Source organism: Piliocolobus tephrosceles, chromosome 6 (genome assembly GCF_002776525.5).
Source record: "Piliocolobus tephrosceles isolate RC106 chromosome 6, ASM277652v3, whole genome shotgun sequence".
Taxonomy (NCBI): Eukaryota; Metazoa; Chordata; class Mammalia; order Primates; family Cercopithecidae; genus Piliocolobus; species Piliocolobus tephrosceles.
Window position 1 is genome coordinate 82,039,124 of NC_045439.1, and position 12,470 is coordinate 82,051,593.

A 12,470-nucleotide genomic window follows, 5' to 3' on the forward strand; every position below is an offset into this window, starting at 1 on the left:
ATATTTATTAGACAAATTCAATCAGTAAGTAATAACCTTCCAAAAAAGACAGTGTCAGGACCAAATGGCTTCACTGGTAATTTTTACCAAACATTTAAGGAAGAAATGATACCAATTCCCCACAGTCTCTTCCAGAAAATACATCAGCCCTCCTTTATCTGCGGTTTTGCTTTCTTCAGTTTGAGGCACCTCCAGTCAACTGCAGTTGTACTATATCATCCCATATCATCAGAAGAAGAAGGCTGAATACAGCACAATAAGATATTTTGAGAGAGAGACCACATTCACTTAACTTTTATTACAATATTTTATATAACTGCTCTATTTTATTATCAGTTATTGTTGTTAATCTCTTACTATGCCTAACTTGTAAATTAAACTTTATCATAGGTATTGTAAAAGTATAGGAAAAAACATTATGTATAAAGGTTGACATCCATAATCTGAAAATCCAAAATGTTGCAAAACCTGAAACGTTTGGACAATGAATGACCCACTTGACCTCATGTGATGAGTCACAGTCAAAACTTCGTTTCATGTACAAAATTACTTAAAATATTGTATTTAAAATTACCTTCAGGCTGTGTGTATAAAATATACATGAAATAAATGAATTTCATGTTTAAATGTGGGTCCCATTCCCAAGATATTTAATTATGTATATGCAAATATTCCAATATCTGAAACACTTCTGGTCCCAAGCATTTTGAATAAGGGATTTTCAACCTGTATAGGATTCCGTACTATTTACAGTCTCAGGTAGCCACTAGAGGTCTGGGAACATATCCTCCTTTGGATAAAGGGCAACTACTGCAGAAGCAAAAGGAGCACCTCCCAACTCATCCTATGAGGCTAGCATTACCCTAAAGCCAAACCAGATAAAGACATTACAAGAAAGAAAAACTATAGACCAGTATCTCTCATGAACATCGATACAAAACTCCTCAACAAAATATTAGCAAATTAGATCCAACAATGTATAAAAAGAATTATATACCACAACCAAGTGAAATTTCTTCCAAATATGCAAAGCTGGTTCGATATTCAAAAATTCAATCAATGTAATCTACCACATCAACAGGCTAAAGAAGAAAAATTATATGGTCCTATCAATTGACGTAGAAAAAGCATTTGACAAAATCCAGCATCTATTCATGACTATAAATCATCAACAAACTAAGAAGAGAGAGGATCTTCCTCAACTTAATAAGGAATACCTTAAAAAACCTGCAGCTAACATTTAGGGTGAGAAATTACATAATTTTCTCCTAAGACTAGAACGAGGTATGTCCCCTCTCACAACTCCTATTCAACATCATACGTTAAGTCCAAACTAATACAGTAAGACAAGAAAAAGAAATAAAAGATATACAAGCTGAGAAGAAAGAAATAATACTATCTTTGTTCCCAGATGATTTCCTATGTGGAAATCCCCAAAGATTCAACAAGAAACCTCCTGAAACTAATATGCAAATATAGTAAGATTTCAGGATACAAGGTTAATATACAGAAGTCAATTTCTTTCCTGTGTACCAGCAATTAATTTGAAATTTAAAAATAATACCATTTATAGTAGTTCCCCATCCCCAGTGAAATACTTTGGTACAAATATAACAAAATATGTACAGGATCTAAATGTAAAAATTATAAAACTCTAACGAAAACTATCAAAGAAAATCTAAATAATAGAGAGATATTCCAAGTACATAGATTAAAAGACTCAACTGTTGTTCAGATAGGGTCTGACTCTGTCATCCAGGCTGGACTGCAGTGGCATGATCATCGTTCACTGCAGCCTAGAACTCCTGGTTCAAGGGATCCTCTGCCTCAGTCTCCCAAGTAGCTACGACTACCAGTGTACACCACCATGCCAGGTTGACTTTTTAAATATTTTTGTAGAGACAGGGTCTCATTACATTACCCAGGCTGGTCTCCAACTCCTGGCCTCAAGAGATCCTTCTGCCCCAGGCTCCCAAAGTGCTTGGATTACCAGTGTCAACCACCATGCCCAGCCCATCAATATTTTTTAAGATGTAAATTCTTCTCAACTTGATCTAAGGATTCAACGAAATCCCAATCAAAATCCCAGCAAGTTATTGTATAGATATCAACAAACTGTTTGAAAGTTCATATGGAAAGGCAAAGACATAGAAAAGCCAACACAATATTGAAGAACAAAACTGGAAGATTCACAGTACCCAATTTCTTTTTTTTTTTTTTTTTTTTTTTTTGAGACGGAGTCTTGCTCCGTTGAGGCCCAGGTTGGAGCGCAGTGGCCGGATCTCAGCTCACTGCAAACTCCGCCTCCCGGGTTCTCTCCTGCCTCAGCCTCCTGAGTAGTTGGGACTACAGGCGCCCGCCACCTCGCCCGGCTAGTTTTTTGTATTTTTTTTAGTAGACACGGGGTTTCACCGTGTTAGCCAGGACGGTCTCGATCTCTTGACCTCGTGATCCGCCCGTCTCGGCCTCCCAAAGTGCTGGGATTACAGGCTTGAGCCACCGCACCTGGACCCCAATTTCAATACTTACTGTAAAGCTACAGAAATCTGGCCAGGCACAGTGACTCACTCCTGTAATCCCAGCACTTTGGGAGCCCAAGGCGGGTGATCACCTGAGGTCAGAAGTTCAAGATCAGCCTGGCCAACATGGTGAAACCCCATCTCTACGAAAAATACAAAAATTAGCCCAGTGTGGTGGCACGCATCTGTCATTCCAGCTACTTGGGAGGCTGAGGTGCAAGAATCAACCTCCCAGAGGCAGAGGTTGCAGTGAGCTGAGATCGCGCACTGCATTTCAGCCCAGGCAACAGAGTGAGACCCTGTCTCAAAAAATAAAAATAAAAAAAAAAGAAAATAACAAAAAGCTACAGAAATCAAGACAGCATGGTACTGGCAAAAGAACAAACATATTGATCAATGGAACAGAACAGAAAACCCTTAAATATATCTACACAAAAGCAATCAACTTCTCTTTGACAAAGGTGCAAAGGCAATGCAGTGGAATAAGGATAGTCTTTTCAACAAATCCTGGCTGGGTACAGTGGCTCATACCTGTAATCCTAGCACTTTGGGAGGCCAAGGCAGGAGGACCACTTGAGCCTAGGAATTCAAGACCAGCCAGGGCAACATGGTGAAACCCTGTCTCTACAAAAAATACAAAAATTGGCCAGGTGTGGTGCTGTGCGCCTGTAGTCCCAGCTACTTGGGAGGCTAAGGTGGGAGGATCACTGAGCCAGGAAATCAAGGCTGCAGTGAGCTGAGGCTGTGCCACTGCACTCCAGCCTGGGCAACAGAGTGAGACCCTGTCTCAAACAACAACAACAACAACAAATGGTGCTGAAGCAACTGGCTATCCATGCACAAAGAAATGAATCTATTAATAAACACAGACTTTACAGCCTCCATAAAAATTAACTCAAAATAGGCTGGGCGCAGTGGTTCACGCCTGTAATCCCAACACTTGGGAGGCGGGCGGATCACCTGAGGTCCAAGACCAGCCTGACCAACATGGAGAAATCCCATCTCCACTAAAAGTACAAAAAGTAGATAGGCGTGATGGCACATGCCTGTAATCCCAGCAGCTCAGGAGGCTGAGGCAGGAGAATCGCTTGAACCCAGGATGCGGATGTTGCAGTGAGATGAGATCGCGCCATTGCACTACAGCCTGGACAACAAGAGCGAAACTCCGTCTCAAAACAAAACAAAAAAACTAACTCAAAATAAATCACAGGTCTAAACGTAAAATGCAAAACTAGAACTTCTAGAAGAAAACACCAGAGAAAATCTAGGTGACCTTGGTTTGGTAATGAGTTTTTAGATACAATACCAAAAGCACAATTCATAAAAGAAAAAACTGATTAAATTTTTTCTTATTTATTAAATAAATATTAAAATTAAAAACTCCTGCTCTGCCAAAGACACTGTAAAGAGAGTAATAAGACAAACCACAGTCTTGGAGAAAATATTTGCAAAACTCATAAAGGACTCATATCAAAAATATACAAAGAACTCTTAAAACTCAACAATAAGAAAAATAATCCAATTTTAAAATAAGCAAAAGATCTGAACAGACACCTGTTATCTAACAAAGAATTTGTCTGATCTTTGTCCCAGGTTTCTGGCACAGAGCTTCTAAAAATCCTTGGAATTTTCCAAGTGACAGAAGTGTCTTTGTTATCCATGAGCTCCCTGGATCACACGTGAGTTTACACTAATAAAGTGACTCATGATGGGCCCCTAGAGCTTCAAGATGGGAGACTAATGAAAAATAACAAAGAACATCTAAATAATAGAGACATTCCAAGTACATAGATTAAAAGACTGAATTTTTGTTGTGGAGATAGGGTCTCACTCAGTCACCCAGGCTAGGGAGCAGTGGTGTGACCACAGTTCACTGCAGCCTCGAACGCCAAGCTGCTGAACACACTGATGTGCTGGCAGCAGGGGTTTCCTCTCGCTGGGAGAGGAAACAGAAGTTTTGTGTTCAGGAACCTCCCAGGCACTACCCTATGTGTCTCTTCATTGGCTAGTCCTGATCTGTACCCTTTATAATAAAGCTGTAATTTTATGTATAGTGCTTTCCTGACCCGTAAGTCTGGCCACTCTCAAAGAAGGTTCTAGAGAATGTGGCTGGGCACAGTGGCTCACACCTGTAATCCTAGCACTTTGGGAGGCCAAGGTGGGCAGATCAGTTGAGGTCAGGAGTTCAAAACCAGCCTGGCCAACATGGTAAAACCCGTCTCTACTAAAAATAAAAAAAAAAAATAGCTGGGTGTGATGGTGCGACACTTGTAATCCCATCTACTTGGGAGGCTGAGGCAGGAGAATCTCTTGAACTCAGGAGGTGGAGGTTGCAGTGAGCCGAGATCCTTTTATATGCATTTAGCACCTTAACACCAAGGATTATAACATTACTTATAATTATAAAATGAGCACAGTTATTATTCCTCTCCTTTTGCCCTAATAAAGGCCTCTTAAGTAAGTTTTCAAAGGGTAGGTCTCAGAGCAGCAGCAGTTCGTAGCCAGTATAAAGATGACCACCACAGAAAGAAATGACAGGCCAGCCTGGGCTATCCAGAGAGGCCCTGAGCCAGGAGGAGGCAGAAGCTGAGTCTGTTGTCTGTGGATGGGAGCTGATAAAGCCTGAGTATATGTTTTTGTATACTGATCCCACTCTATGGGTTCTGTTCTATCTTATCCTGTTTTCTTAACATATCCTCCAATCTTTTTTTTTTTCTTTTTTTTTTTTTTTGTGCGATGGAGTCTCACTCTGTTGCCCAGGCTGGAGTACAGTGGCATGATCTTGGCTCACTGCAAGCTCCCCATCCCGGGTTCACGCCATTCTCCTGCCTCAGCCTCCAGAGCAGCTGGGACTAGAGGCGCCTGTCAACACAGCCGGCTAATTTTTTGTATTTTTAGTAGAGACGGAGTCTCACTGTGTTAGCCAGGATGGTCTCGATCTCCTTACCTCGTGATCCACCCGCCTTGATCTCCCGAAGTGCTGGGATTACAGGCGTGAACCACCGCGCCCGGCCCAATCTTTACTCACTAGTAAAGTTATCTACTGGGAATGAAACAGATCATCTCAGGAAAGATACTTACAGATCTCTGGCAACTCATTTGAACTAGCAACTGAAAACAAGTGTGACTTTTATGGAGGCAGTTTTTCAACTCTACTCGGAAACATGTATATATCCACCTGAACAATCCCCAACAGGTAATACTTTAATAAAATAATGATAAAACACCAACCTAATCACAGAGGCTAGGTAAGATTTAGGAGGACTTCTTAGAAGAGATCAAACACCCTAGGAGTATTCATTTCACTTTTTACATTTAGAATACTATGTACTCCTCTATTCCCATCTGCTATCAATAAAGATATAGACATACTCAATTATAATTCCACGTTAAAAAATATTATGTCTTAACACAGTATACAATTATACAAATTATGACTATGCCACAGAGGAAATTAGTGTATATCTGGTTTTTTATTAGCTTACGTGAGTTCCTGGAGGGCTTGTTTTGATCTCTGCAGATCTGGCAAATAATGAGAAAGCAATCCTTCTGCCAGTTGCTCCACAGCTTTGTCTTCTATAGTCAAGTCCTCTATTAACCCTTCATCTGGAGAAGTGTCACTTAAACCTGTCCCCAGCAAAAATCAAATTTAGGAACTTTTTATTTCATTTATTTATTTATTTATTTATTTATTTATTTATTTATTTATTTGGCTAGTCAACTGAAGCAGTGGGATTAGAGAAGGAACAAAGAAATCTGTAACTGGTTGTGATCAATTAGTTGTAAACACCACTGCACTCTGACCAGTAAACACCACTGCACTCTGACCAGTCGGAACCTTTCAAATGGACACAGCTAATAAAAGGAGGCTGGGGAGTAGCAGGTAGAAAGGATGCCCACAAATGGGGTTGAGAGCACACACACACACTCCCAACCACAGGTATCCTTCTTTTCTTTTAACTTTTATCTCTGAGTTTCCTCTAAAAAATGAGTTATGAATGCTCAAAAAACGTTTTTAAGTTACTACTATAAGGTAAAGTCTATGCTAAATGAACATTTACACAAAATTCTGTATCTTTATATATTTTTCAGGGCAGAGGACTTATAGTTGTCACAGGATTATCAAAGGAGTCTGAAGGCCAGGAGCAGTGGCTCACACCTGTAATCCTAGCACTTTGGGAGGCCAAGGGAGGAGAATTGCTCAAGCCCAGAATGGCTGGGCATGGTGGCACACACCTGTGGTCCCAGCTATTCAGGAGGCTGAGGTGGGAGGATAACTTGAGCCCAGAAGTTCATAGCTGCAGCGAGCTATGATCACACCACTGCACTCCAGCCTGGGCAACAGAGCGAGACCCTGTCTCAAAAAAATAAATAAATATAAAAATAAAAATAAAATAAAGGAGACTGAGGCCAAAACGTGGGTAACAGTCACTGAACTAAAGCATTCTTGCTTTCAAAAGCATGAAGAAATTATATAAACAGAAATGCAAGGCCTAAAAAAAAGTATGTTTTCAATTCTATGGAAACAAAAATATAGGTCAACATTGATTTTGCATATAGTTTGATGTGTTATTTACATGTAAAAGGGGGGTTGTTATTTGTTAGGGAGGAAAAGAGGGATTTTCTAAGAATTTCTTCTCTCTTAAGATTCAGCACCTTCTTAGCAAACTATCACAAGAAGAGAAAACCAAACACCGCATGTTCTCACTCATAGGTGGGAACTGAACAATGAGCTCACTTGGACTCGGGAAGGGGAACATCACACAATGGGGCCTATCATGGGGAGGGGGGAGGGCAGAGGGATTGCATTGGGGAGTTATACCTGATATAAATGATGAATTGATGGGTGCTGACGAGTTGGTGGGTGCAGCACACCAACATGGCACATATATACATATGTAACAAACCTGCACGTTATGCACATGTACCCTAGAACTTAAAGTATAATAATAAAAAAAAAAAAAGATTCAGCACCTTAATTTACCCTAGAAAATAGTGTATAATCATAGTCTTGTGTATAAATCTAGACCTGATGCTGGGATCCGTGCCTCATCACTTTCCTTTGAATAATAAAAGTGTAAGCACTGTGCCAGGTATTCAAAAACATCTAAGATGAATAACTACCAATCACCATTCCTACCAAGAAAAATACAATTTCTAAATAGGGTTTAATGGTTTGTAAGATGGAATCACTGATTTATAATCAGAGAAAAAAAAGTAAGCTAGTCACTTTACTAAAATTATACACTAAAATTATGATTAATATTAAACTCTGAAATATCTCTCTTCAATTATAGTCTAGTAACCATCAGTAATATCAAATTAGATCACTCTACAGAATACAGTTATCACAACACATTACTTGTGACACATTTCTAAGTATAATTTGTACCACAGATTTAAATTTTGGCAAAACTGAGAAAAACAGGCTCGGCACAGTGGCTCACGCCTGTAATCCCAGCACTCTGGGAGGCTGAGGTGGGCGGATCACTTGAGGTCAGGAGTTTGAGACCAGCCTGGCCAACATGGTGAAACTCCATCTCTACTAAAAATACAAAAATTTCCCGGGCGTAGTGTTGTATGCCTGTAACCTCAGCTACTCGAGAGGCTAAGGCACAAGAATTGCTTGAACCTGGGAGGCGGAAGCTGCTGTGTGCCAAGATCGTGCCACTACACTCCAGCCTGGGTGACAGAGCAAGACTCTGACTCAAAAAAAAAAAAAAAAAAAAGATTGAGGAAAACAACATGCTATCATATTCAAAGTAAACTTTTTGGAAATCAAAATAAAATTATGTAATTTTTATTTTAACCCCAAGAAACACATGAACAAACATTGGACTTCTCAAAGTTGCAAGGCAACATTCAGATAGGTAAGAGCTAACTAGAAACTGAAGCACTCCACACATAAAATAAAAATACAAAAACCAAAAAAAGAAAAAAATCTAAATATATACATAGAGAGAGAGAGAGAGAGAAAAGTGAAGCACTTAGGGATATTAATGTACCAACTGTATAGGAAGTGAATAAATTATATCCACCAATTATGCCATTGCTTAAGGCTTGATGACAATAACAATGCAATCAGCAACTTTAAGTATTAATAAATATAGAAAACAATTTTCTTAATGTTTTATGAAAGGAACACCCCAAAAAAGGCATTTCAACTTTAAGGAATAACAACTAATTCACTTCACTTAAAATACATTCATACATTTTAACTCACAAACCCTCCTCCCACACCAATGTTCTGGTTAATCAGTCTCAGTTACTCATGTTTTTTGTTTGTTTGTTTTGTTTTTCTCTTTTTTACCCTCTGCTTCTAATGGGTAAGAAGCTACTCATGTTTTTATATATATTTAATTACTAAGTTCAAGGTGCTTTATTGTGGAAGAGTAAAGAAGAAGAAAGGGAGGGTCCTGGCCGGGCGCGGTGGCTCAAGCCTGTAATCCCAGCACTTTGGGAGGCCGAGACGGGCGGATCACAAGGTCAGGAGATCGAGACCATCCTGGCTAACACGGTGAAACCCCGTCTCTACTAAAAAAAATACAAAAAACTAGCCAGGCGAGGTGGCGGGCGCCTGTGGTCCCAGCTACTCGGGAAGCTGAGGCAGGAGTATGGCGTAAACCCGGGAGGCGGAGCTTGCAGTGAGCTGAGATCCAGCCACTGCACTCCAGCCTGGGCGACAGAGCGAGACTCCGTCTCAAAAAAAAAAAAAAGAAAGAAAAAAAAAAGAAAATTTGGGGCAGAGCGACTTTCATTAGGGAAGTCTAAGAAAACTTCTAAAGGAAGTGTGGACATTGAGCTAAGGCTCAAAGAATGGATGGAGTTTTCGTTTCTCTTTGTCTATTTGAGTGTTACTCACTGTACAAACTTAAAACACTACAGAGGGAGGCACAAACTGAAGAGTAAAAATACTCCTTCTTACTCCAGCAGGAGCTACTCTGGAGTTTCTCACAGAGCCTTCCAGAAATTGTCTTTGCATACCTATGCATATATTGTTTTTTATCACAAACAAAATATTACTCATACCATTCTGCAACTTTTAAAACATGTATCTTAGGTATCTTTCCATACCAACATATAGGGATCTACTACATTCTTTTTAACAGAACAGAATTCTACCATAGTTTGTTTAACCAGTCCCCCATAGATGGATTATTTTGGTTATTTTCACTTTTTGCTATTTCAAACAATGCTACAGTGAGCTTCCCTGCTTATCTGTATATTTGTGTCACTTTCCGTAGGACAGATTCTTAGAAGTAGACTGTTGGGACAAAGAGTGTATGTATTTTTTAAATAGACATTGCCAAACTGCCCCCCTAAGAAACTGGCACCAATTTGCACTCCCACCAACAATCTGTGAGGACTATTTCCAAATGGGGAAGAAATCTATGGCAGGAGTGGAATGGATGCAATATGAGTAAAGAAGGCAGCACGAGGAAAGGCTGGAATACAATATAGGCTTCTTCTGGAGAGGCATGGGGCATATGCAGCATAGCAATAGTGAGCTTATTTAAGACCACGTGGAAGGCCAGTAAGGGCCTCTAACTGCCAAGTTAATGGTTTGGAGCTTTGTTAATAAGTAGTGAGGAGCTATTTAACGTTTCTGAGTACAGGAATGACATGACTGAAGCTTTATCTTGGGACAGTAATGTGATAGCAGTGGGACAGATGCGTTGAAAGAGTAAGACTGGAGGTGGACTAGCCTTTCAACGGCTGTTTTAAGGGTGAAATTACAAGGAGATGGAATTGTATAGGAGAATCCCTTAGAGGTGGAAGAAGAGAAAGGAAAAAGTCCAGAGCATTTTCAAAGTTTCAAGTCAGAGTAACCTACCACCATTAACAGGATGAGACACGTTTTCATTTATGTACATGCCTTACTGTGAGATTAGTGCAACACAGCCATGTCAAAGTATCCAGCTAGCAGACGGAGAAGCAAACAAGAGTAAAGAGAGAGGCCCCAGTTTCAAATACATACAAGGAAGTCACATTTATAGAAGCGACTTATGAAAGTGTGAAGAGATCCTTGAGGAAAAGCATGAACAGGAAAGTGCTGAGAGCACTATTTGGGGGGTAACCCCTATATTTCTGAAACAGGAGGTAAAAGAAAAAGCATATCCAAAGCCCTGCAGCCTTTCTCATCTAGGGCCTCATCTGAATCACAGAACACAGAAAAGGCTCTGAGTGACCATTTTCTCACTTCTCCCAAGGATGGTACACAAATAGTACCATTTTGGGTGCACAGCAAGTTAATTCATTCCATTCAATGGATGCCTTAGGGCATTAGAGCTTAAATCCCTCCTGGAACTCGGTCGAGAAGACTGCTGCAGGAATAGGGATGAAGTAATACCACTAAGCTGACCAAGCATTTCATGAGTGGTCAATATTATAGCATACGTCACCTCTCTGAATTATAAACTGATCATCTTTCTGGTAAATCCATCCCCCACCACTGCCGTATGAAAAATAACTAATGACGTATCGGAGTCAACACAGAAACTCAGAATGGCTTCAACATCAACCGCCTCCAATTGCACCCCAATACAAAGCTTGCCCTCGGGACTTCAGTTCCGCCCATTGCGCTGGGTAGAGGGGTCGGCGAGGTTCCCCATGTCTGCACTAAGGGCAGAGCCCGGGGGCCGTAGCTGCCAAAAGCCGCCTACTCCCCCACGGTTTCTCCGGAGTCCTGCCCATTCAGGTCCCGGCCCCTCACACCCAGCCCCAGCCGCGCTTGCTACCCGACAGTACGTACCAGCGGTCGGCTCCCCGGCCTCCAGGCAGTAGGGTGGCCGTGGCAGGGCCCCGTCTGGAGACGACGGCCCAGGGACACTCATGTCCCTCCAGCTGGGAACAGAGAGAAGGGGCAAACGTGTGGGCCGTCAGAAGCAAGGAGGCACCTAACGACTCCAGTGTCTGGCCGGACAGAAGAGATTGTCGCACCCGGAAGTGACGGAAGCGAAAAACTACAGGCTTCGGTCACGCGCTCGAGAGTTGGCTCTGCCCCATGGCGTTGTGGGGACCCCGCGCTGATGTCGTCATCTGGCCCCGGACGCAGTGTCAACGGACTCAGCAGTGCGGGGCTCGAGGCCCTGCGACCCGATTGGTGGGAGCTGAGGGAGGACGGAGGCGGGTTTGGGCTGCTCACCGGGTGGGTCACGAAGACCGGAAGAGCGTTGTCTTTGTTGGACGCGGGCGAGCAGTCAGGCTTTGTTCACTGAAGCTAGGGGCCTTCACGCGGGACAGCTTTTTAGTGTTATCTCCCTGTTTAGGGAAAAACTTAAGAACAGGGAGTGCGCGCTTTCCCTGCAATTTGGACCGTTAAATTCGATGCCTAGGTGTCTGCGAGCCTCAGCCTTGCTAACTACGGTTTTGCCACTATTCCGGACCCCCCTTGTTAAGTGTAGATGAAAGATTGAAGCCCTCCGTTGCAGCAGCTACTGAACAAATTCGACCAAATTATCAGAAACTGCACTTGCTGAGATCCTGTGGAATGATCTCATGAATTCTGTTGGAAAACACTTAGAAAAGGGCATATAGGCAGCTTTGCACCAAAGAAAACAATTTAGCTCTGCCACCTCTAGCTTATACCCTCTCATCTCAACTGTAATGGTGGTCTCCTAATGTTCCTCCCCAACTATGCCTGTTCAGTTTTCTCAGCTGCAACCAAAGCTTACTTCAAAAAAATAAGAATTTGCAAGCCTCAGAAACTTGCACTGGCTCCCCATTGCCCTTATCAGTGCATTCACACCCTTTCCTCTTTGGGTCTCTTTTCCTTAGTAAGCTCCTCCTTATTACCCATGGTAGGCAGAATAATAGCCCCTCAAAGATGTCCACAGCCTAAACACCAGAAGCTGTGAATGTGTTAGCTTGCATAGCAAATGGGAATTAAGGTTGTTAATTACCTGGTGTTGAAATAGATTATCCAGGAATCGCTTTAACCAGGGAAGCAGA

At 41.7% G+C, this 12,470-nt stretch overlaps 1 protein-coding gene across 4 annotated transcripts in view; it reads right to left on the bottom strand.

Annotated features, from left to right (window-relative positions):
• BLOC1S6 (biogenesis of lysosomal organelles complex 1 subunit 6) overlaps window positions 1–12,186 on the bottom strand; it is a 74,428-nt gene extending 62,242 nt beyond the window's left edge. For all 4 annotated transcript variants that reach the window (XR_003307365.2, XR_002734717.3, XM_023227150.3 and 1 more), the window contains exons 1-2: window positions 11,272–12,186; window positions 6,005–6,146 (exon numbers count right to left, since the gene is read on the bottom strand). Coding sequence is in view for 2 of the 4 variants with exons in the window: in XM_023227150.3 (XP_023082918.1) it covers window positions 6,005–6,146; window positions 11,272–11,353 (224 nt within the window). In the remaining 2 variants the exon portion in view is untranslated. The remainder of the gene's footprint in view (window positions 1–6,004; window positions 6,147–11,271) is intronic.
• Between the last annotated feature and the right edge of the window lie 284 nt (window positions 12,187–12,470).